The sequence below is a fragment of the Taurulus bubalis genome (genome assembly GCF_910589615.1).
Source record: "Taurulus bubalis genome assembly, chromosome: 2".
NCBI classification, from domain to species: Eukaryota; Metazoa; Chordata; class Actinopteri; order Perciformes; family Cottidae; genus Taurulus; species Taurulus bubalis.
Window position 1 is genome coordinate 35,267,234 of NC_136590.1, and position 25,458 is coordinate 35,292,691.

Genomic DNA, 25,458 nt, shown 5'->3' on the forward strand with positions numbered 1-25,458 from the left:
TGTATGTGTTGGTCAGCTTTTATCTTCTAATAGATTGTAAAGCCTATAACGCTATACAAATATAATTCAATTGATTATCAGCTGTAAACATATTTTGCACTAGTACTTTACATGAGTAATTTGTCTAACACACTATTCAACTGAAAACAGATCAAGAAAGATTACATTATTGCATTCATTTGGCACTTTTGTATAAATAAGAGACTTAGAATGTATACACATTCATATTTAGCTTCTGGTGTGTTTTTAAGGTTATGGCATGTATGTTATGGCATGCCAGTTTGTTATGGATTTTACTTTTATGCAAGTACATTTGTTAATGCAGGACACCCCACAACAGTGCAGTAGACTTTTACTATTTATGAGGAGAGAACTTTATTTGTTTTTACACCACTGTTCATGGACATACAAAATACCCCTGGCATACAAAATACCCACCACCACAGTAAACAGAGTCCAATTTAATATCCACAACACCCTGCACGTTGACTGAACAAAGAAATTATGAAGAACAAGACCCAATGATTGCTTGGCCAAACCACTATGAGAAACTCATCATCCAATCAGAGCCCACAGAACGCGATCTCGCTATGATTGACATCTAAGCTGAGCGAATACGAGAAGCAGAAATCACTTAGGGGCGTTTCCAGGAAGAGAGAGGTTACATTTTCCTGTAATGGCGGAGCAGACAGAGAGCGAGACTATCGGGTTCAACGACAACAGGTCAGATAAAGTGTTTACATGAATATGAGCTCTGTGTACTATTAAGCACGAGCCAAGATTGTATACTAAGTTGGGTAGAATTGTTTTTGGCCGAGAGGTTTTGATAAACAGGGCTCTTACTTGTGCATGTAGCCATGCTAGCTAACTAGCTTCCAGCTAGCGGTGAACTAGCCCGTGTTGCCAAGCGGCTCGTCTCTGCTCTCCGCTCGTGGCACGCGGTAAACACAGGCAGCCAAATCAAACACTGACAGATGTTTTCCTCCTCCACCAGGCTGCCTTCTTCGCCAGGCCCCGGGTTTGTTTTCAGACACGGCTCCTATCTTAGTGCGCGTTATGTGCTCAAATGTGCACGTAAAACAGCCAGCCAGCCAGCCAGCTAGCTAAGCTATGCTACATTAATTAGTAAGCAGGGTCACACAACGCCGTCCATTCATTTGAATGGACTGTCTTTCTGTTAACGTTAGCCTAGTTAGTAATGCACGGGACTATCTCGTTTGATTTGTTTTAGGGTCTAAGCATGTAACGTTACCACGACCGGCAGGATGTCACCTGAAAGAACATGTGGAAGAATAAACACCTCAGAGCTACTTGACGTACAGGAGCGTTACTAAGGTTACACTCAAAGGCTCCACAGCGAAAACATCATACATGTCTGTGTCATCATCGCATCTTCAATCTCTGTCTGTCTCTATTTATTTATATGTATATGTGTCTGTGTGTTTTAGCTCATCTCTTGTACATAAATCAGCAGAAACGCATTACAAAACCATGTTTCCTTTTTCACTTGTGAAGGTGGTCCTCTGTAAGGGTAAAACAATCAAAAGTGGGCCATATGTAGCAAATGGTTGAGAAGCACAGGTATAGATAGCATAATATGAATACTACCTATGTTGCCCAGCCTTACCTGTAGTTGTTTACCTTCAAGCATTATATCTACCTGCAGTATGACAATCTCAGTGCAACTCAAAGTGCTCATATCAGATTTTTTTTGCTAATGCTGCAATTACAACACTGTTTGTAACTTGATATTGTTCTGTGTGTTAGAATGGTGCAGCAGGCAGTACGGTTCCGCGGCCCTGCGCCTGCACCTGCGCCTGCCCAGACCCCTGTGTTGCGAGGCCCACCCCCACTTCTTAGGCCACCGCCACCTCCTTTTGGGATGATGAGGGGACCCCCGCCGCGACCCCCATTTGCACGTCCACCCTTTGACCCCAATATGCCGCCCATTCCACCACCAGGAGGCATGCCTCCACCCATTGGACCTCCTCATCTACAGGTGACTGTTTGCCATTTTTATACGACATGTATGGTTTTCTTTACAGAAGTATAGGGCTGAACTGTTATCTTTGTCTGCAGGGATGCTCCACACACTATTAATAAAGAGAAATACAAAGACTACAATTAGTATGTTGAGGAATAAGTCATCCATAATTTATAAGACAATTACATACTGTATATTGTAATTGCCAAAATATTAGATACTTAGAAACAACACTTAAATGAGAGAGAGAACCCATGTGGGGGAGTTAAAGAGGGAGGGAGCATGCTCATGAATAAAAGAAAATCAAGCTTAACTTTTATCGGGAATTGTCAAATCGTTGTCTAATATAAATTGGCAGAATATGGGTCAAACACACATTTAGTACACCAGTGTCATACGTACATCTCTTTCATGAGAGGAGACTAGAAAAGGTGGTACTTACCTGTCGCTCTGCCCTATATTGCAATAGAGCAATCCATGTTGCAGCCTAGGACGATATAGGATTTTATCGAGGATTGTGGCAGGAAAGAACATAAGAAAACATCACAATGTTGCTATTTTTGTTGATGGAGTTAGGATTTATTTAAGATTGTTACTAAAATGGTAAGAAAAAGTATTTTTTTATTATCTGTGAGGCGATACTTTTTTTCCCTCACAATGTAACGTAAAAAGTGATTCCAGTATGTTTTAGTGCTGTTTGGTGGGTTTTAAGCATATTTAGGTGATTATTTGGTTAATATCTTAAATAGCAATTATTTGGGCCTGGATCATTCTTGCATGGAATTGTCATAGTCCCATACCGATTGAAGCCATTTAGTAGGCAGATTCTGCAAAGAAATTGACCCCAAAGAAAGCTTTAGTTATCCCTGGAAAGAATAACAACAGTACTATCTCTTAGTACAGGATACAAGACAGAATCAAGGAGGAAAACCTACTAATCTGTTTGACTGTCATTCTGTCTTGAATGATAGAATTTGAGGACTAGAACCTCCTAATTTGAAATCAGAGGTTATAAGTTCCGGCTGCTGGCTAAATAGTCGACTGCTTGTCTATCTGGCCACCAGGGACATGTATAGTCCTAGCCTTATTCCTTAAAGTCTGAAAATGTAATATTGGGGATTTATCTCATGCTGCAGAGACCTCCGTTCCTTCCCCCTCCCATGGGGAACCTGCCACCTCCTCCAGGAATGCTGTTTCCTCCTGGGATGCCCCCTGTTCCTGCATCTGGAGCCCCTGCACTCAACCCTGCAGAGGAAATCTGGGTAGAGAACAAGACGCCAGAAGGAAAGGTAAGCTCAAGATCATATGTAAGCACATAGGGCCCCTATACTGGTTTGCACGGTTTGGAAAAGAATGGAGCAATTAATTAATTATTTTTACAGTCTTTTAAAGTTTTTAAACTTTAAATATAGCACTTGAGACATTAGTATTCAATTTAAGGGAAATATTTTGATGATATGAGACTTTAGATACACGGCTGATTTATTGGTGCTAATCACTTGCATTTACAGCTTTACACGTTTTGAAAACTAGAAATGCACACTGCTTAAAGGAGCCACTTTCTCACTATAACTGGCCATTTGTTTAATTTAAAACCCTATGATGAATCCGCTTATTAATATCTTTAATATCGGACTGGTTATTGGGCTGCCATTCTAAACTAAGTCAATTTGGAAGAAATCTTGCTTAGTAAGCAGATGTGCACAGTATAACTTTGGCTTAAATGTCAATACAATCAACAAAATTGGTTGGCACTATATAGACAAAAAAGTTGTTGTGATTACAGAGGTGGAGGATAATTATACATTTGTTGCCAAGCTTTATATTCTAGTTACTGTTTGTTTCCATGTAATAAGTGTGTTCTTTCCCATTATCCCTTCCAAAGGCATATTACTATAACGCCAGGACCAGAGAGTCATCGTGGAGTAAACCGGATGGTGTGAAGATCATCCAGCAGTCTGAACTCAACCCTCTTCTTGTATCGGGGTCGGGTCCAAGTGTTGGGGTGACTGCAGCTGCCAGCTCAAGCAGTGTTAACACTGTAGCCAGCACAACAGCCGCAGCCTCCTCTACTCAGGCGCTGTCCACAGCTTCCTCTCGCACACTCTCCTCCAGTCCAGACGTCCCCTCCCCCTCTGTGACCATTGCCGGTAAGGACACAGTCTTATATGAACAGACAAACATGCACACACACTAAAGCAACAATAAAAATCTTCTTTATTTGTGTTTTGTATCCAAAAGCCACTGTTGTAGCAGCCATGTCCCCTGTTGCCACAGTGTCCTCAACTGTAGCTGTGTCTCCAGTCACTGTCGTAACTGTTTCCACGATGCCCTCACCTGTTACGGCGGTGCAGTCCATGCCGCTGCAGACCATGCCGCTGCAGACCATGCCGCTGCTTCCTACAGGCCTGTCTCACAGTTTGGGCCAGCCTGCTGCAACCATGTCTGCTTTCCCCCCTGTCATGGTGCCTCCTTTCAGGGTACCCTTGCCGGGCATGCACATCCCTCTACCAGGTAAGAACTACAGACTAATGCTGCGTTCACACCAAAAGGAGTTGCGAAATATTCACGCGAGTAGCTTACATGTAAGTCAATGCACAGATGTGAATGGTTGCGCCAGGCGGCGCGAATGAGGCGTAAAAGCGCTGCGAATATTTGCTTTTACGCCAGAGTTGAAATGGCAGAAAATTCGCCCGACGTTGAGTTGCGAAAGCCAATCAGCGTTGAGAAGCTCTGCTTTACTTAGCTCTGAATCAAACTGCTGCTGGTCCGCCTGAAGGAGTGCTGGAAGTCGCTTCATTCAGACACTCGTCCTGGAGGAGTCGGCGCTGTGTGGATAATATTAAGGCGTTTGATGTTCTGACCTTCGTGGGACTTCCACAACAAGTATAAAGCAGAACTAGTGGTTATTTCAATGGTGAATGGCGGAAATAGTAACTGTTTTCACGGAGTAAAGCCACGGAGATACCATTAAAAATAGTTGTCACATTCCTTCCATGGTGGATAGCGGAAAAGAAAACTGTATTACGGAGAAAGCCACGCCCCCTTTCCGCCGCGAATGGTTGCGAAAAAGCGAATTAACCACACAAAGTCGAGCGACTAAAGTCAGGCGACAATTCGCAACTCTTTTGGTGTGAACGCAGTATAAGAGCAAGAAACTAACAGGCCACACTATCTAGCTGCTATCACTATGCTATTCAGAGGAACCTCTGTATAAATACATTGGAATCAGGTAAAATAGTCGTAGAAAAAATTAGCTATCTTGCAGATTTATTGGTCAGGCTCCAAGAAAGAATTTTCCATCTGACATGTTGAAATTAGAGATGTCATGGAGTCAGGGGGCCGATCTGGGCTCAGAGTGATATGTCTTCTCATCAGGTGATTGTGTGTCCCTGTTACACTTTCATCTATGTCAGATCAATAATTGAAGTCGTTAGTTGTATTAGTTTTGAACCAGGCTTTAGAATTTGGAATAATGGCTCATGAAACAATGGTGGGCCAAATTTCCCTACATAGGCTATACAGGTTAGGTATCAGCATATATATATATATATATATATATATATATATATATATATATATATATATATATATATATATATATATAAATATAAATAATCTCCTGTTCACGGTTAACTCTATTTAGTTCAGTCAGCACATGTCAGGTAACATTTAGTTAACGGGTCGCCCATAAACAAGTCTTGAATGCAGTGGCTTGAATTTAAATGTAGGCTAATGTAAATGCACTTGTATGTTTGCTTTCATGTTTTTTTATTTTGCTTTGCTCTCAGTTTTTTTGTCTTCTTACTTTTTTCTCTCTCTGTCCCTTATTTTGACATAATTTGATAAAAGAAGCTCATTCTGGTTAATCTCTGTATATTGTGTTATTTGTGGACGAAGTGTCTGGCAAAGTCAGACTTATAATCAGATGGTGCTAGTTTTAGATTAGGGCTGATTGTTATTAAACTGACAAATATCTGACGGAGAGCTTCCTGCTTGACTTTAGATGTGTGGTGTTCCTGCATTATGCATTCACTACTTCAGATGTGATTTATTTTCTTACATAATTTTCTTTCTTTTCTATTTAGCATAATTGTTACTGTAGCAGTGGCCTCCAAATAAATCATAGTTTGTAAACCTAATGTACACTGTGCTCATTCCTAACGCCTCTAAATACATTACTGGCTCATAAATGTCAACAGAGACTGAGTTGTAACATAACAATAAGGCACAGTCCATACTTGGAGCCACACACACAAACTCCTCCACACCATGATGGCTCATACCCAGTGTCCTGCTGTGTTCAACCAGATGCTTGCTTGTCCGTTGTTCTTGCAGGTGTAGCAATGATGCAGATAGTAGGCCCACCCTGTGTAAAGGCAGGCCACAACGGTAAACACCCAGCCGCTCGCATCTCAGATCTACAGTAGATGGCATGGTAGTGAATGGTGTCTTTATAAGGCATATGGTATATATGGGAACCCTCAAACAGTGGCATGGTGGTGAATGCTGTGAACATGATCCATCCGGTATACAGTGGAATTTTCTTCCATTCCAAAAGACAAAAACAGAACGCACAGCTTTGTTATTCAGGCTTGTTAAACTTATTTGTGCAGAACAGACTCATCACCAGAATAAGAATATATTTACTCACTGAATTCTAATTTCCAGGACTCTTGTCTCAAACAAACAGGATTAAAAAAATATTCTTTGGTGCAAACAAAGTATTCAGCTTTCACTAAATGATGAATGCACTTTGTCCAGTAGTTTGGTCTGGTTACTCTCGGTAAATGAGAGACACTTGGAATTGAGTAACTAAATAGTTAATAGTTGAATGTTAGGATCGGTCATTTTGTGGTGTGTGTTTGGTGACTGGAAACGTGAGACCGAGTCCGTCTTTGTTAGTTCCCATAACGGTAGCTGGCTGCTTTTACCAAGTAGAGATTCAGTAGTACTATAGCAGTAAGGGCTACATGTTGTGGTTGTGTGTTGTCTTCCTTCGTGGCATGGTTGTGTGTGTGGTCACTGCTTTGTTTGTTTGTTTTATGTTTCTTTCAATTTTTTTCTTTCTTTCTTTCTTTAGAAAGAATATATTTTTTATACTGGAGCAGTTTCTTCCACAAAATAATGTTTTTTATTCACATTTCTAATAATGTAATCCTCTAGATGACCAGCCAAACTGTTAGAGGGACAGCCCTCCCTAAGCTGCAGTGAATCAGTTTTATTCTGCCTGTGGAGCTCTCTTTATCACCTTGGAAATTACATTTCACAAATGAATGTATGAACTAATGGCTTTTCTAGAAAGGCATTAGTTTGACTATTAGGTATAGTCCACTGCAACTACTATTATTGGCTAAAACAGAAAGACGAGTCTCCGCCAATCTTGGTCTGTCTTTTTCCTCTCTGTCTAATGACAGGCATGCTTCCTGGCATGGGCCCGCCTTTAGTTTCCATGATGCACCCACAGCTGGCTCTCTCGGCAGCTCCTCACTCCATGGCTGGATTGCATCTCCCTGAATGGTCAGAGTACAAAACAGCTGATGGGAAAATGTACTACTACAACAACCGAACACTGGAGTCAACCTGGGAGAAACCACTGGCCCTGGTGGAAAAAGGTAGTTATTGCTGACTAATGCAAATACACTCACACTCGCACACAATCTTTGCCAGCTCCAACATGATGAGATGATCTGCAAGGCTTGTAGTGGAACATAAATGGCTTTGATGGATGATGGTGCTAGGTTTGGGTTGGTTTCCAGTATCGGCCATCGCAAAAAAGCTTTACCTACTTTGATTTTCGTCTCATCAACAACACATTTGTAAGATGATTATTATCCGTCCTAAGATTTAGCAGTGTCAGTATGAACATGAAACCCTTGCAGAATTGATGACAAGCTGCATTTGTTGAGCTACACTACACTTCCTTTAGTTACCTCACTGCTTGTGTGTTGTCATTTCTCCTCACTGTCTTCAGAAAAAGAAGCAGAAAGGATCAAGCAGCGTCTGGCCCAGGAGGAAGCTGAGGCAATGGAGATGGAGGAGATGGAGGAGAACAAAACAGCCAACACTAATGAGAAAGAGGTATGTGACTGGTTGAATGACCTGCTTGACAAAACCTTTAGACATTTAGACTACTCGAATTCTTTACTTGAGTAACACATTTGAGGATTTGACTGTACTTGAATATTTTAATTTTATGTAACTTTATACTACCGTAAAAGTCGGGTTACAAGCCGCTTCTACCTCTGGTGAATGTGTCCCCGCTGTAAGCAAGCTAGCAGCAGCAAGCTAGAAGCAGCGCAAGCTAGCTAGCGCTGTTGCTAGCGCTGTTGCTAGCTCCCCGCTGCTACTGCTACTGCCCGCGTCCCCTCTGCCCGAGTCGGGTGTCGAGCCGGGGCTGGTCCTGCTACTTTCGGTGGTTGTCGGGGAGCTAGCGGAGCGCTAGCAGGCGTGCTAGCTGGTTACAGCGGGGAGCTAGCAGCGACACTGACCGACGGTAGTAGCGGCTTGTAACCCGACTTTTACGTACTACCCCACTAGATCTCAGGAGGATTTTTTTAATTTCCACTACATTTATTTGACATTATTAGTTACTAGTCGCAGATTCAGAGTTTAAATAGAAAATACAAATTGGTATTTGGTGCCCTCTTATCCGCACCCCAAATTACCTCTTTCACAGCCATTGGCAAATGAGTGGCCACTTATTTATGGCAATTTGATTGATTGCCAAATTGCATTCAACTTAATGTTTACCTTATTGTTAATACAGAACACTGTAGCACATTTAAAATGGAACATATCAAAAGGAACCCTGCTCTCTGATCATAATTAAGTACAGTCTTGTCATGTTGTAATGTATATTATATTAATAATTCAGTGTAAGAAATGCTATACACTGTACACAATCTATACTACATTACTGTTCTACATATGATAGAATGAAAGACAGCCATTTCTAAAATAAATCACACAAATATATATATATACATGTATGAATGCAATAGTAATGGAGATAACTGAATTTCGCTATCAAGGAGCCTAAAGAAGAAGAGATGACTGAGGAGGAAAAAGCCGCTCAGAAAGCAAGACCAGTAGCCACCAACCCTATCCCCGGCACGCCATGGTACGCACGCCACATCACAGCCCACACATTACTCCACTTTATTGCAATGAACCTAATGCCTTTAAAAATAATTTCAGGTGTGTGGTATGGACGGGTGACGATCGCGTGTTCTTCTACAACCCCACAACACGGTTGTCCATGTGGGACCGACCCGAGGAGCTGGTTGGCCGAGCTGACGTCGACAAGCACATCCAGGAGCCGCCGCACAAGAGAGGCCTGGAGGACAGCAAGAAGACAGGTGTGGACAAACACTTGTTTACATACCGTCAGTGATAATGGCATTCAATGCAGCACTTGTGATAATTGTAAGCGGACCAATCAATTATTTGATTGGTGTTAATAAATAATATAAATCAATTACCTCAAAGCCACAAAACCAGACGCCACAAACACAGGTGCATTCACGTATTTTATACTGAACCAGAAAGTGCTGCCATCACTCTTAAATGTTATGTGCTGCACTGTGAGTAATTTTTATATTCTGTGTCTGTGGTTATTGACAGGTGTCAATAAGGAGGAGCCAGAATTAGCCATTGCTACTGAAGAAAATCAAGATGAGGAACCAACCAAAGCCAAAAAGAGGAAGTAAGTCATGTTTGTCTGCCTTTTACTTATTGCGATAGTGCTGGGGTGCCCAGTATCTCACCTGGTAGAGCGGGTGCTCCATGTACTATGGTGGTGCCCCTACATCAGCGGCCCAGAATCTACTCCGACCCGCAGCCCTTTGCTGCATGTTGTCCCTTCTCTCCTCCCTTTCCTGGCTATCTTCAGCTGTTTCTAGAAAGCCTTATTTCTCTAAAAAAAAAAAAAAAATGTCAATCTTCCTTCAACCCTTTCTTGTATTTTCCTTCCTTTCTTTCTACTTCATCTCGCCACCTCTCTTGACCTTTGCCGTATCACCCTAAGGAAGGAGGAGGTGAAAGAGGCAGACTCTGAGAAGGAAGCAGCAATGGAGGCAGAGCTCAGAGCTGCCAGAGAACGAGCTATCGTGCCGCTCGAGGCCCGGATGACCCAGTTCAGAGAAATGCTGCTGGAGAGAGGGGTAATGCAAATTTCTGAAATTTTACAGACAATGGTTTTTTTTTTTTTTTCTTCTCTAATTTACATAAACTAAACAATTATAGTCTTTTTAAAATATACACGTTGATATTTGACTGTTTCTCATGATTGCATTGTCTATCTTGCATGTAGGTGTCTGCATTCTCGACTTGGGACAAAGAGCTTCATAAGATTGTGTTTGATCCACGGTATCTTCTGCTCAACCCAAAAGAGAGGAAACAGGTTCAGTTTCAAGATCTTTTTCATGTGTTTTCTTCTCTTCCCTCACTGTTACTCATTCTCACAGTCTTGTGCCATGTATTGGCCATTTATTTATATCCTTCAGTCATAGTTTTGTGATTATGTCTTCTTCTTCAGGTGTTTGATCAGTATGTGAAGACACGAGCGGAAGAGGAGAGGAAGGAGAAGAAGAACAAGCTGATGCAGGCCAAAGACGAGTTCAGGAAGATGATGGAGGAGGCAAAGTTCACACCAAGGTAAAGGAACAGGCCAGTTGTTTTACTGGTAGTTTGTGTTTAAAAAGACAGTATTGATATCTATCAGTAACTTTATTCTCATTATGACATCATAGTTTTGCGAGTTTTCTGACTTTTCTGTTTTATTCAGAGCACGAGTGAAATAGATCTATGATTTTTAAGGAACAGTTATTTTACCATCCTTTCCTCCATTTTTTTTTTTCTCCACTATTTAATTGAAACATATATTATTAGTATTTAACGTCTTAATTTATTGGTATTTTATTCTCTCTCGTTTTGTTGAAGGGTTATTTTCAAAGTTTAAGTTTTGTTTTATCTTTACAGAACAACGTTTAGTGAATTTGCAGTGAAGCACGGTCGAGACCCACGATTTAAGACCATAGAGAAGATGAAGGACAGGGAGACCATCTTCGTGGAATTCATCACAGCTATAAGGAAGCGAGAGAAAGAGGACTCCAAGTCCAGAGGAGAGAAGGTATCACCCACTCGTATTCAATGTATTGTATCTCTCTAGACCACGACTGTAGTATTATTTAATTGAAAGAGGACCATGAGAGGAGGCCCTGCAGGCTTTTACCATCTGCAGGTCCTGCTCTCCTGCTGACCTTTTGGTTTTTGGACAGATTTCCAATTTTGATGTGTATGTGTTCCCAGGTGAAGCTAGACTTCTATGATCTCATATGTGAGCAGCACATAGAGGTCGGCCAGCGGTGGAGCAAAGTGAAAGAGAGGCTAGAGACTGACCCAAGATACAAGTCGGTGGAGAGCTCTGCACTCAGAGAAGAACTTTTTAAACAGTACATGGAAAAACAAGCCAAGGTATGAGCAGTTGTCTTAATGGTGGATGATGGCTTTGATATGTATGTGCTACTGACATCTGATCTGCTTGGCAGCAGGTGTGAGCTTATCATTGCTTTTTACTTTGTACTGTGTGTGTGTGTGTCTGTGTTAACTAGTTGATTAATGTTTTTTATAAGTATCTGAAGATTGCTAGCGAGCATGTAATAACACATTTTTTTACTGCACAGCCAAGACGGACCTCCAACTATTTTTCCATTTGAAAAACTGATGGTTGTATTATAGTCAAGGACTAGACAACATATAATTAACAGCCTCAGATATTCTTTTTAAATAGAAAGAGATGATGCAATGCAAATGAGCAAACATCATATTGTTTCAGTTGTTCCCAATGAAGATGTCCTAACCTGCTTCGTGCTTTAGCAAACAGGCTCAGCGACGTCCCTCTTGTTTGAAAAATGTACCCTGTCTTGGTTTCGTGCACCTGCTCCACCTCCGACCTGTTGTCAAAATCTACGCTGACTGTAACTGACAGTTATGCTCCATTTGCTGGAGTTTGTTCATTCTGTGTATGTTAGGAAGAGGTGTAAGGGTTTCTGCAAAGTCCATTCATGGTGTGCCTCTTTAAGTCAGTCAGCCATGAAAGTGTTCATGAAGCCCAGTTTTTGACACCTCAAGTAACTGGTTTCATTGACATGGAGCTAATAGTCGAGTCCAAGCGTCTTCAAATATTGACTGAATCATCTGTCGCAGATGATAAGCTCAAACACTGAGACCGAGAAATAATTTTGTCTCAGGGCAAATATAGCGAATTTCTTCAACATAAGATTAATCAATCTGTTATCAAGTGTATTACGAGACTACTCTACCTGTGGAAACCATGAGAAACAATTACTATTATTACAATTATTATTGTGTGTAATTGACTAGTAATGGAGAGTTCCCGTTTTGGTTTTCGTACATGGTCCTCATTGTTAACATCACATGACAAACACAACTAATGCCGACCGTGTGTGTCCTCCTTCACAGAGCGTGGACCTCGACAAGGAGCGAGAGCTGGAGCGGCAGGCTCGTATCGAGGTCAGCCTCAGAGAGAGGGAGCGGGAGGTGCAGAAGGCTCGATCAGAACAGACCAAAGAGATCGACCGAGAGAGAGAGCAGCACAAAAGGGAGGAGGCCATCCAGCATTTCAAAGCTCTCATGTCTGATATGGTGAGACGCTCTGCAGCATATTTATTTCCACATAAAGTTAATTATACCGTATCTTTTTATGTTTCACTTTCACAAAATTTGATCAGAGAAATTGATTGGCGGGAGGAATGATTATGTTTTAACCTTTGAGAAATGCATGTATATTGCTGAGGACACAAGACTGACAAGTGTTTTTTGTTCGCTTATTCCTCAGGTACGGTCTTCAGATGCAGCATGGTCAGACACTCGTCGTAACCTGCGTAAAGATCATCGCTGGGAGTCGGCGTCACTGCTAGAGAGAGAGGATAAGGAGAAGCTGTTTAACGAACACGTAGAATCATTGTCCAAGAAGAAGAAGGAACATTTCAGGCAGCTACTAGATGAGACCACCATGGTGAGGACTAAAAAGGTGCAAAAAGCAGGACAAGTTACCCTTCATCTTTACTAAGCTATTCTTTTTGTCTCCATTTGCTTTTTTCTTGTGTAAAAACTTTGACACATAACCAGCATGGCTACAAGGAACGTAATACTCTGCAGCTTTTGATCGCATGTCCATGTATGTGCTTTCTCAATTAATATGAAATGCAGATTGTTCCTTAATTCGTTTTATAATCTTATTAAGGAACTTTTTGTGTGTGTTGTAGATCACTTTGACAACCACATGGAAGGAGGTGAAGAAGATTATCAAGGAGGACCCTCGCTGTATTAAGTTCTCCTCCAGTGACAGAGTAAGATGTGTTTTTTTGCTTGTAAAATTCAGAAAGGTTTACCCTAACAACAATTTACTTGAGTTTTGTGACTGTTGATGGGTTAAGGCGCACTGCAGTTGCATTGCAAGAATTCAGGAAGTAGAATGATGAAAAATAAAAAAAAAGCAAAGAACTCTTACTGGTTAGGGAAGACGAACAGAAATAATCTGGAAAGATCAAAACTAGGAGCTCATCAGCCCAGCATGGGCTGGCTTCTTTCATAAAACGCCTGTTCTGAATTGATTTGATATTTCTCTGTCTTAAATGTTGGATGGTGTGAGTTGAATTAGGCTGTAACAGTTTCATCCATTTTATGAGTTTTTAATCTGTGCGTTTGTAGAAGAGACAACGGGAGTTTGAAGATTACATCAAAGACAAGTACATCACAGCCAAGGCTGATTTCAGAACCCTGCTGAAGGAGACAAAGTTCATCACATACAGGTGTGTACACTCACGTGACCTACTAGGGCAATATAAGGGTTTAATAGCAATTCAAAATATAGAAAATGCTTTTGTTGCACACGTATTCAATATACACTGCTTTAAAAATTGTAAGACACCAAATGTATTATTTAAATTTGAAATAGCTTTGGAATAGATAATTAAAACTTCCGTTTAGTTGATGTCCCCACTGTGTTGCATGATGGGAGAATACTAACCATTTTACCCCTCAAATTCCCTTTTTAATATTGAAATTTGTTTTTACCTCAGAAAAGCATAGATGTCCAATTAGCAATTATTGAACCACAACCATGCACTAAATATTTTGGAAGCCGTTTTTCAGTGGGCCCTCTGCAGTCTACTGTCTAACTGTGATTTATCAGTCCATAGTATGTTCAGATGATATTTCCTGATGGATTTCAACAGTGCTAACTTCAGACTAATCTGCTTTTGTGATGCTTTAAGAATAGCTTCACTTAAGCAATCTGCTTTTTACATTTCAGCTTGTGACGGGCATTATTGTGCACTTGACACTAGAACAGTAATCCACTCCTATTTAAATCGGCACACATTTTAATGCCAAGCTTCCAGTTTATTTTACCAATGAGTGGAGATTCTTGTATTATTTAACTGTTGCTCAGATGGATCTTTATTTATTTCTGTTCTTTCAATTGCCTGCACGGTTTAGTTTGCCATGTAGGAAATGTTACTTTTATTGCAAACCCTTCATAACCTATTTGTACAGAGAATTGTAAAACAATAAGAGTGGTCCTCTTACTCATGTGACTGTACTCTATCAAGTTTTTTATGGCAGGCGATTACATACTTTTGAACGATAACCTGAATAATTGCAGCCCAGAAATTTTTGAGATTCTACCCTGTTATACGACAAACGTATTTACAAGCAACTCAACTTGTCGTCATAGTTTATTACTTTTGTTACTTTTTTTTTTACACTTTTTTATTTCAGTATCTGCTAAGGGTTTGCCTTAGCAGATACTGTTCCTAGTATTACCGTATTTCTTCTGAGTGCCTTCTGCCCATCTCACATCTTCTCTTCCCTTAGGTCGAGAAAGCTATTCCAAGAGTCTGAGCAGCATCTGAAGGATGTGGAGAAGATCCTTCAGAACGACAAGCGGTACCTCGTTCTGGAGTGTGTCCCAGAAGAGCGCAGGAAGCTCATCATGTTCTACATTGAAGACCTAGACCGCCGTGGCCCTCCCCCTCCCCCCACTGCCTCTGAGCCCACCCGACGCTCTACCAAGTGACCAATACATCATCTTCTCGGCCGGTGCCCTACTCCTCCTTGCCCTCCCTTTGGCCAGAGCATGATCTCCCCCAAACTCACCCTGAACCCCGCCATTCAGGCGGCCACGGCTGGCCTCGCAGTGTTATTGCTGGGGCTCATGTTGCTTAGAGATGTACCATAGAGATGAACGGTTATGGTCTCTGTGTTATGTTGCCTCTTAGCCCTGGAATAGCCCTTTATTTAAGGCCACAGCAGGGAACAGAGGTTACCTGATCTCAAGGTGAACCTTGAGCCCTCACCTCTGACCGGCCACATTAGAGGGATAGTGATAAGGCTGCCGCCCAAGCAGTAATTGAGGTGTAAGATAGCTGATGTAAATGAAGATGAGCGTGTGCGTGTGCGTGTGTGCGTGTGCATGTGTCTGAGGCGTCCTTAAGCCTTACGCTCCACTTTGCCAGTCATTGTTTCAGCGGCTCAGTGTGAATGTTAGTTTCTGCTCAGTGGTTTACTCTGATGTTGCAGAAATTTCTCTGTTGAATGAAATAAAGGCAACTTCCACTGTTTTTCAATATGTCGTTCTGTGGATTTTCTTTTCTAAATGAACACCTCGCATATCAACTTACACCCTTATGTAAGTTTTACTGAATGAAGCGTTGATATAAGGAGAAAACAAACATAACACATTGAGTAACATGTTTCCTCTATGGAGAATGATTTAAGTATGATGTATCGTGTTTAAATGCCAATGTGACTAGTTAGTTTCACTGTGCTATGACCGCCCACTTTTTGACCGGTTCCTGAAGTGAATTTCTCAATCATTCACTCTCGTGAACATTATTTTATAACGAGTTTTAAGAATAACACTAAGCCGTCCTACTACGAGATGAATCTTGACAATACGAGATGAATCTTTACAATAAACCAAAAAAAACGGGAAAAGGAAATTGTACAAGAGTGTAGACAGTTATTTTGCGCTGACGGCTGTGATTGGTCGAAACGAGTCTTCTTTCAAATCACGTGATGTTTCCGGACGTGGACGTGAAAGACCGTTGATTGGAGAATTGTTCTGCAGAGTCATTAAAGCCATATTTTGTGCAGTATCACGAGCCCATTTAAAACGCAGTCGTGCTCATTTACAGCGACAGAGTCAACTGACGTGCGTTTCGTTGTTTTGACCGCAACGTTACTGTCGGTGTAAAGGAAAGAGGAATAAAAAAGGAGCTGAGGTCAGCATTGACCTAATGCGCTAGCGCTAGCTAACGGTCGCTGCAGCCGCTTCTCTCCCGGTTGTCTCCTCTCTGGTGCCGCTATGTGCGGTCCCCTTCTCCCGCTGCTCGCCGTCGTGCTGTCGGCTTGGTCGGGTGTCGGAGACCCGGCGGGATCCGCTCATGTCGACGGAGCTCCGCCGTCTAAAATAGGCAAGAAAAGCACCGTGTTAAACATAATGGCTGATGAATTTAGCCTGTCAGCCCGCGTTCAGAGGGCCACGCGCTACTCAGATTGAGCGATGATAAAGTGAATGTATTCGTGCGTGGTCGTTAGATAGTTTGTTAATCCTCCATTGGGTTTACACTAGCACCGTAAATACTGTTATTAGATGTAGAGCTACATGGTATGATTTGTAATCCAAGTTATATGTTTTCCTCGTTATTACACTTTGAAGGGATCCAGAGATTATTTATTTATTAAAATATAAATATACAATCAGATGGCAATGGGGTTTAAAGGCAACCAGCTGGAAAACTGTGGGCCCCTTGAGTCCAAAGCTCCCTCCTCTTGTATCTCATCTTTACACAAACCTATGTGTCACCTGCGTCCACCTGTTCACAGTGAACCAATCCGTACCTCCATAGATGGAGTTACACTACTGACAGCTGAAACTTTTTGGTTGGCATCGAGTCAAATCCTCATTGTTTGTCCCATCAGTATCAGTGCATGTACATTTTGCAATTACTTTTTTTGACAAAAAAAAAACACACATTTGTTTTGTGAATGAGAAACATGAACTAGGACTAACGATTGTTTTCCATTATCTGGTCCAGCCAACAGTCTCTCACCCAAATATATCAGGTGTTTGTACAGGGATATACGACAGAAAGAAGTCCATCTCTTATTTAAAATTGGCACTTTTTTTTGTTAAATGACTTGAACAATCAATCAAAATACTGTAGTAATAGATTCATTTCCTTTGGATTGGTTAATTGTTACAGCATTAATTGGGACATAACAATAAGTTAATTAAATGCTAGATAGATAGCTACTGTATTCATCCCCAGGGGATATTAAGTGCGCCGTTTAACGTAAACACTGAAATGGAAATTTCCAGTGGGAAATAGATAGTCCAAGAACCAGCTGCTCTACCTACTTCCCACTACATCCTTACCCCAACACCCCATCAAAGACACCATTGTTTCCTCATGTACACTCCTTTGTCCAGCTATAAGATGACTGACCACTGAAAGCTGCAAAATAACAGACAAGTAGTAATTTGTAATCGCTCAATTGTGATTAGTTTGTATTATATATTGAGTAACATACATGGTATCATGTCTGTAAACTCCTAGATGCCATACAATAATACACACAATTCAGTAGGATTAATGGTCCCTAGTTTTCTAAAATTTCCAAATTTCACTTCAAAGCCACATTCTGATTTCACACTTCTTCTCTGTTTGGCTCCGATCCTCTGTGCTCCAGCGGTGGTCGGGGCGGGAATAGGAGGCAGTGCCACAGCCCATTTCCTGCGGCAACACTTTGGACCTGAGGTCCAGGTAGACGTGTTTGAGAAGGGGGAGGTCGGAGGCCGTCTTGCCACTGTAACCGTGAATCACAACAACTACGAGTCTGGAGGTTCCATCATTCACTCCCTCAACCTCCACATGCAGGAGTTTGTCAAACAGCTAGGTTTGTGGACAAACACACAACACCCAAAGCTTAACAGGCCGAGAAGATAATAAGTATATGTGACTGCGTAGCATTCATTTAGTCAGTGTCTGTCAAAGGATGCATCTGTTCAGGGTTAAAAGCTAATAAAAAAAGAATACAGAGATTAGTTCATAAAATATAAATGGAAAATATTAATATTTTAATTAGAAAATGTTCCATTTATTCAATATTAAATTCCTGCCTGTATGTTTGTCCTTCGTTTCATCCTGTGTCCACCTCTCAAGGTTTAAAGTACCGACGCAGCGTGGCGGGTAAGACTGCAGTGTTTAACGGCGAGGAGGTGATTCTGGAAGAGACAGACTGGTACCTGCTGGACCTGTTTCGGCTGTGGTGGCGATACGGCATCAGCTTCATACGCCTTCAGATGTGGGTGGAGGAAATTATGGAGAAATTCATGAGGTGAGCCAGAAATATTAGTGCCCCGTTTGCTTTACAGGATGTAGCTGTGGTGCTAGACCTGGATATATTAAAAAAAAAAAAAAAACTTTAGATATGGAATGAATGACCGATACTGCCTCACTGTGTGGCAGTCAAAGTGTAAAACCTATGCTGAGCTATTTATTATTTCATACGCCTGCCGCTGTAGTCACTGCAAAACCTTAACTAAGTGTGTGACTTTCCAACCATGACTTCTGAATAAATACTACAACAGAACAGATGTCTTCCATCAGCCAGCACTGTTTCAGATATCAGGTAGTGCACAACCTCACAAGTGACAGTCAAATATGGCCAAGACAATTAAAATCTGCTGGAATTATGTTATTTTGACTCAGTTTCGGTTTGAAACATGAACCCAACTTAGATTCACCGTCTCTAGTCATTGACCGCTATTTCCTCCCTCAGGAAGTGATTTATCTCCTGTATCATCTTGTCATTCTTGCACTCTTTGTGAGCCTGTATATCGCTCTGTCTGTTTTGTTTTGCACAGATTGCTGAGATAGGAAGATAGGCTTTCAGTTAAAAATCAGGAAATCTGCCCGCTGATTTAGTAATTGACTACTGAAATTGAGAATTATTCATTTGTTGCATGTATAATACAGGATCTACAAGTACCAGGCCCACGGGTATGCATTCAGCTCGGTGGAGGAGCTATTGGACTCTCTTGGGGGGAGTGGCTTTATCAACATGACCCGGAGGCCACTCTCTGATTCCCTGCTGGAGCTGGGTGTATCGCAACGTTTCATCGACGAGGTCATCGAGCCGGTCATGAGGGTCAACTACGGACAGAACGTCAGCATCCCCGCCTTTGTAGGTCAGATGAGTGTGAAGAAATGAAGAGTAGAAGAAGATGGGGGTTGATAAGTAGAAAAAATATGGGGAAGAGGAAGACTGTGGTGCTGAATTTAAGTCGGATGTAGGTAAGGAGAGAGGAAGGTAAGGAAAAAGATGCAGGAGACACGGAAGAGAGGAGCGGGAGTCGGAAATAGAAAAGAAGGAAGAAAGGTGAGAGGAAGGGGTGGCCTATGGGAGCAAGAGAACAGGAACATGTGTGTGCAGCTGATAATTGGTTTATAGCACTTGGCCCTGTCTGTGGTGAGAGAGTGTGTGTGCATTTGTGTGTGTGTTACAGGCGCTGTGTCTTTAGCTGGTGCCCAGAACAACCTGTGGGCGGTGGAAGGAGGCAACAAGCTGGTGTGTTCTGGCCTGCTGAAGCTGGCCAACGCTAACCTGCTGCAAGCACAAGTCGGCTCCATCTCGCCCGTCTACTCCGGTACAGTCCACAGGAGCAGAATATTAGCAACTTGTAACCTGGGGCAAACTTACTCTACGCAGTAATATACATTTATAGGTTGCTAATTTTTGGGCCATATATATATATATATATATATATACACACAGTTTTTTCCAGCCGCCCAGCCAACCCCCTGACCAGTGCAAAGCATTTTTGGTTGAAAAAAAGATGTAATACACAGCCCTGTACCATCAGTGTCTCATTTAATATAGAATATATACAATTCAGTTTATGAATCAACACTTATATTTCATTGAATAACTATTTTTAAAGTATTATATATAGTATTTTAATGGATGCTTATTTAAAAAAAGAAAAATGTAATCTCACGTACTCCCTGGAGTGCCTTCACGTACCCCCAGAGGTCCACATACCCCCATTTGAGAACCACTGTTCTAGTAGATACCAGCGGAGTGATTTAGCAACATTTGTATCTGAATCATGTAGTACAGTGTTGACATTGATTGTCTGTGTTTCCCCTGATAGGGGAGGTGCTCCAGTACGAGCTGAGCTACACCACAGCGTCAGAGACGGGATCGGAGCTGTATGACATTGTAGTGTTGGCGACGCCACTCCAGGCCAGTGTCAGGTCTGGGGTTCGGTTCCAAGGTTTCACCCCTCCCTTTGAAGAGCTCCCCGGAAACTATCACAGCACTGTAGCAACCATTGTACATGGTTACCTCAACACCTCTTTCTTTGGTTTCCCGGACCCTCGCCTTTTCCCCTTCGCCATTGTCTTGACAACTGAGACACTCGATCTGTTTTTCAACAGCGTGGCAAGTGTTTGCCCCGTCAACATCTCGACTGGCTTCCGGCGTAAGCAGCCACAAGAGGCTGGAGTCTACAAAGTGTTCTCACCACAACCTCTGGACAAGACTCAGCTCAAAACACTTTTCAGGTCAGCCACTCCCTCCCTGTAAAGTAATCATGGTATTAACATGGCCACAACTAACTAACCATTATTTTCATTAATACATAATTTGTCAATTCTCTTCTCAATTAGTCCAGAAAATAGTGAAAAATGCCATCGTAATTTCCCGAAGTTCACATATAAATGTTGCTTGTTTTGTTTGACCATCTGTCCAAACCCTAAATATATGCAATTTACTATTATAACAGACCGAAACATATTCACATTCTTGGAGTTTTAAGCCAGTGAATTTTGGCCATTTTTGTGAAGAAAATGACTTAAACAAGATTATCAAAATAGTTGCAGATTTAATTTTGTCTAAAACAAAAACCAACAAAAAAATGCCCTCAAAATACATTCTGTTCATTTAGTGACATAAAAATGAACATGATGCATGCTATCAGGTCTGTATCTGTGCACAGCGGTGCTATAAACTAAATGATGTCAACATGCTAACAGTGGGGTTTAAAAAGTTGTAATGTAAAACAATTGATATTATTAGCGCAAAGTACAGCTGAGGCTGATGAGTAGGGCATTAGTTTTTCAGGTATTTGGTCATTAACAAAGTAAAGATCTTGACCTGATGATAGTGCTACATGAAAAGTCATGGGCTCACAGTTCATCCTGAGGGGACCATGAATCAAATTTCCTGGCAATCCAAATCCCAAATATTGACAATGCCCTGTTACAATGAGATCTTTTTAACATCAGAGTAACAACTTTCCTCCTTTACTGTAACCTCTCAATCTCAGGTCATACTACTCCGTGCAGGTGACAGAGTGGCAGGCTTACCCTTGTTACGGCAGCAGCCAGGGACTGTCGCCGGTGGAGCTCCACCCCAATCTCTACTATCTCAACGGCATTGAGCTGGCTGGCAGCGCGATGGAGATGAGCTCAGTGGCGGCCAAGAACATCGCTCTGCTGGCTTACCATCGCTGGAACAGACAGACGGACATGGTGGATCAGAAAGATCTGATGCACAGGATCAAGACTGAGCTATAACCTGGTCAATTGAAGACCTGATAGCAATCCAAAGCTGATGTCCGAATTAAGGTGCTACATTTTACAGTTTGACTGAAGTCTCTCGTGGGAAAGTATATTTAGACACATTCAAGTAATTAAACATACATTTCATAGACTGAATCAAGGAGTAATTCGTTGAACATAATCTTACCCTGCCTTATCCTCAAGAAACTTAAACATTCAAAAGAAAAACAAAGTCAAGTGGAGTCTAAAACTCATTTTAATCACAGCCCTAAAGAAAACTGGTCCTGCGCTTCTTTTCAAAGACCAGTTTGATTTCATAGATTGCTTTTTTTTCTATGCCAGAGACATTGCAGATATATAAGACATTTCTCAGGACTGGTTGGGGATGGATTGCTAATGCTAGTTAGTGGTTTAATCCAAATAAATCAGCTGCAGGAAGTTTTCTTTGCCAAGAAATAAGGAAACTAAGCAACACTGTACACTGAATACTGTGAGGAGTCACCGTCTTATTAAGTTGCCGGTGGTGTGAATGAACACCAGTTAATGAGTACCAGTTTAAGGTCACTGGTGATGCTCTGTGTAAATAAAACAAATGCTGTCGTTAAATCACAAAAACACTCTTGGAATCAAGATTGAGAACATTAATGGGACTCTTATAAATTACTGCTTTTGTCTGTGTGATATGAGAGGTGATTTAACTTCCTTCAGGCACATAAACCAACCACCTGTCATATAACCAAAAACAACTGCAGCCCTGCTATTACTATCTATGCATATAAGGACTGTTCATGGACTTGCTGCTAGCCCGAATCTCTTTAAATTGATTTCTGAAGGATTTGTGTAAATTAATAAAATCCTTATCCAGTGACTCATGGCAGTGGCTACTGGTGCCATGCTCTATTGCCCCTTTCATCAGACTATTTCATTATCTCCCTTTCCTGCGGCTTTTGTTGCATAATCCTGTGGAAAGATTTTTTTCCCGGGGAACAGAGCCAACAAGCTTTTGCACTGGACCAAATGAAAGCAAAAGACAGATACGTGGCACTGCTAGTGGTAATGATGACACTTTCCCCCCCTTTTCTCCCAAGCCACAGAGCTTTATTGTGGTACTACATTTAATAAGCACTGCAATCTTAGAAAAACACATATTAAGATGGAGTTTGACATTCTTTTAGAAATAGCAAGTGCCTAAAAAGATGGCTTGATATGAAAACCCTGACTCTTGATGTCCCTCAAAAGACTGAGAAATATATTTAAATTTGAAAAACAGTGGATTTGGACTAAAGTGGATTTCTGGATTGAGAAAAACTAATTTAACTGTCGTCAACTGAAGACGTTGCGACTCCAAAGAGCTTTAGTTGACAGATAATGTGAATCCACACATCCATGAAGACAAAACAAATCATCTTCTTTTTTTTAACGTATGGACACAATGAGTATCATAGAACCATCGTGTGGCTTGACCATAGGGATTGACAAAACCATCTCAATAAAGGTTCACTTACTGGGTTTTTGCAGAGCTTTCAACATCATCCCAGAATCCTAATGAACTGACGGTTGGAGCAAACTCCATCCATTAATGAAGGTCGTGAGATGTGATTAACGATGAGGACGGAGTGAGGAGGGAGACCGTGACTCATGATTATTATGCCAAACAACAGATCTGTGTGACTGTTCACATCGAACCACTATTGCTTTACAAATATAACTTTCTGCTTCGTAAAGCATGTATAAACATATTTCATCTGCCTGATAAATAATGAAACTGTTTGAAATTTGAAATTAAAGTGTTGGATGGATTGCGACGAATTTTTGTTTTTAAAGAATACTGAAAACACGCTCTGATTTATTTTGGGCATTCAGGTTTTATTCCCCGTCTAGTAATAATGACTCAGCAGAAGATTGATTTGTTGAAAAACTACCTTTGAGCACTGAACAAAATCTACTTTCTTGCTTGATTTCATTTCGCCGGTGTTTGAGTTATTTTAAGTTGAATTTTCTTCTGCTGGAATGGGAACAGGGGTTGCCTCACAGCAAAAGGGGCCCGGGTTCAGATCCCGGTCTGGGCAGTCCCTCTGTGTGGAGTTTGTATGTTCTCCCTGTGTCAGCGTGGGCTTCCGTGGGCCATTTTAGTGAACTCATTGTCATGTTCAAGAAACCAATTAGAAATGATTCGAGCTTTGTGACATGGTGCATTATCCTGCTGGAAGTAGCCATCAGAGGGTGGGTACATGGTGGCCATAAAGGGATGGACATGGTCAGAAACAATGCTCAGGTAGGCCGTGGCATTTAAACGATGCCCAATTGGCACTAAGGGGCCTAAAGTGTGCCAAGAAAACATCCCCCACACCATTACACCACCACCACCAGCCTGCACAGTGGTAACAAGGCATGATGGATCCATGTTCTCATTCTGTTTGCGCCAAATTCTGACCATCTGAAGGTCTCAACAGAAATCGAGACTCATCAGACCAGGCAACATTTTTCCAGTCTTCAACTGTCCAATTTTGGTGAGCTCTTGCAAATTGTAGCCTCTTTTTCCTATTTGTAGTGGAGATGAGTGGTACCCGGTGGGGTCTTCTGCTGTTGTAGCCCATCCGCCTCAAGGTTGTGCGTGTTGTGGCTTCACAAATGCTTTGCTGCATACCTCGGTTGTAACGAGTGGTTATTTCAGTCAAAGTTGCTCTTCTATCAGCTTGAATCAGTCGGCCCATTCTCCTCTGACCTCTAGCATCAACAAGGCATTTTCGGCCACAGGACTGCCGCATACTGGATGTTTTTCCCTTTTCACATCATTCTTTGTAAACCCTAGAAATGGTTGTGCGTGAAAATCCCAGTAACTGAGCAGATTGTGAAATACTCAGACCGGCCCGTCTGGCACCAACAACCATACCACGCTCAAAATTGCTTAAATCTCCTTTCTTTCCCATTCTGACATTCAGTTTGGAGTTCAGGAGATTGTCTTGACCAGGACCACACCCCTAAATGCATTGAAGCAACTGCCATGTAATTGGTTGATTAGATAATTGCATTAATGAGAAATTTAACAGGTGTTCCTAATAATCCTTTAGGTGAGTGCATATGTGCCCTGTGATAGAATGGCGACCTGTCCAGGGTTAACCCTGCCTTCGCCCAATGTCAGCTGGGATCTGCGCCAGCGCCCCATGATCCTAAATAGGATAAGCGGTTTGGATAATGGAATGGGAATAAAAAAGAAAGTGATAGCGTTGGTGGTTGAGTTTCTGTAAACTCATACCACATTTGTTCCAGTGGGTAGTTTCAAATTGTTGGTTTTCCAGATTATAAAACAGATGACATTAAATGGAGCACAGGCTTTGTGTCACTGTGGTAAAAGTTTTCATACTGAGCTCCAATTATGAGATCCTAAATCTACTTAATTTCTCCACTAAATTATTTATTTCAGCCTTTGTGCTCTGAAATTGAAGAAGTGGCCATATATCAAGAAAAGTAATTGTTTACAATTGTAATTGTGACCCTGTCACTGTCCTCAAGATCACCAACTATTTCATGTCAAAGATCCTGAATGAACTTCAGCAGACCATCATGGACCCACACCTGCAAATATTTGTGACATTTCTTCTCTCAGTGGAGAAAGATTGATTCACCATATAATGATTGAAACGCTCTCTGAAATATATTCTGTATTTTCCAGCCTACCTTGTGAAGTGTTAGAAAAATTAGCCGTTTCAGGAGGCTGCAGTGTACTGTATTCAGAATCAAGAATGTACAACTTTAAAAGAAGTGGAAAGCATGAAGAGTCCAACAACAAAGCTGATCCTCTTCTCCACAGTA

The 25,458-nt window shown here is 41.5% G+C and overlaps 2 protein-coding genes across 2 annotated transcripts; both read left to right on the plus strand.

Annotated features, from left to right (window-relative positions):
- Positions 1-676: 676 nt before the first annotated feature.
- On the plus strand, positions 677-15,594 carry tcerg1b (transcription elongation regulator 1b (CA150); the record flags this gene model as incomplete). Its single annotated transcript, XM_079237495.1, has 21 exons — positions 677-723; positions 1,768-1,999; positions 3,121-3,273; positions 3,870-4,134; positions 4,226-4,498; positions 6,323-6,376; positions 7,402-7,599; positions 7,959-8,065; positions 9,007-9,107; positions 9,185-9,345; positions 9,611-9,692; positions 10,014-10,149; positions 10,299-10,388; positions 10,524-10,642; positions 10,967-11,117; positions 11,297-11,461; positions 12,470-12,652; positions 12,846-13,040; positions 13,276-13,359; positions 13,721-13,821; positions 14,888-15,594. The coding sequence occupies 21 exons, from the start codon at positions 677-679 to the stop codon at positions 15,087-15,089; spliced, it is 3,099 nt and encodes a 1,032-aa protein (XP_079093621.1). The 3' UTR covers positions 15,090-15,594.
- Positions 15,595-16,379: 785 nt separating this feature from the next.
- pcyox1l (prenylcysteine oxidase 1 like) lies at positions 16,380-23,445 on the plus strand (the record flags this gene model as incomplete). The annotated part of the gene is made up of 7 exons (XM_079237500.1): positions 16,380-16,488; positions 17,768-17,974; positions 18,241-18,415; positions 19,057-19,268; positions 19,587-19,727; positions 20,235-20,646; positions 21,411-23,445. The coding sequence occupies 7 exons, from the start codon at positions 16,380-16,382 to the stop codon at positions 21,658-21,660; spliced, it is 1,506 nt and encodes a 501-aa protein (XP_079093626.1). The 3' UTR covers positions 21,661-23,445.
- Between the last annotated feature and the right edge of the window lie 2,013 nt (positions 23,446-25,458).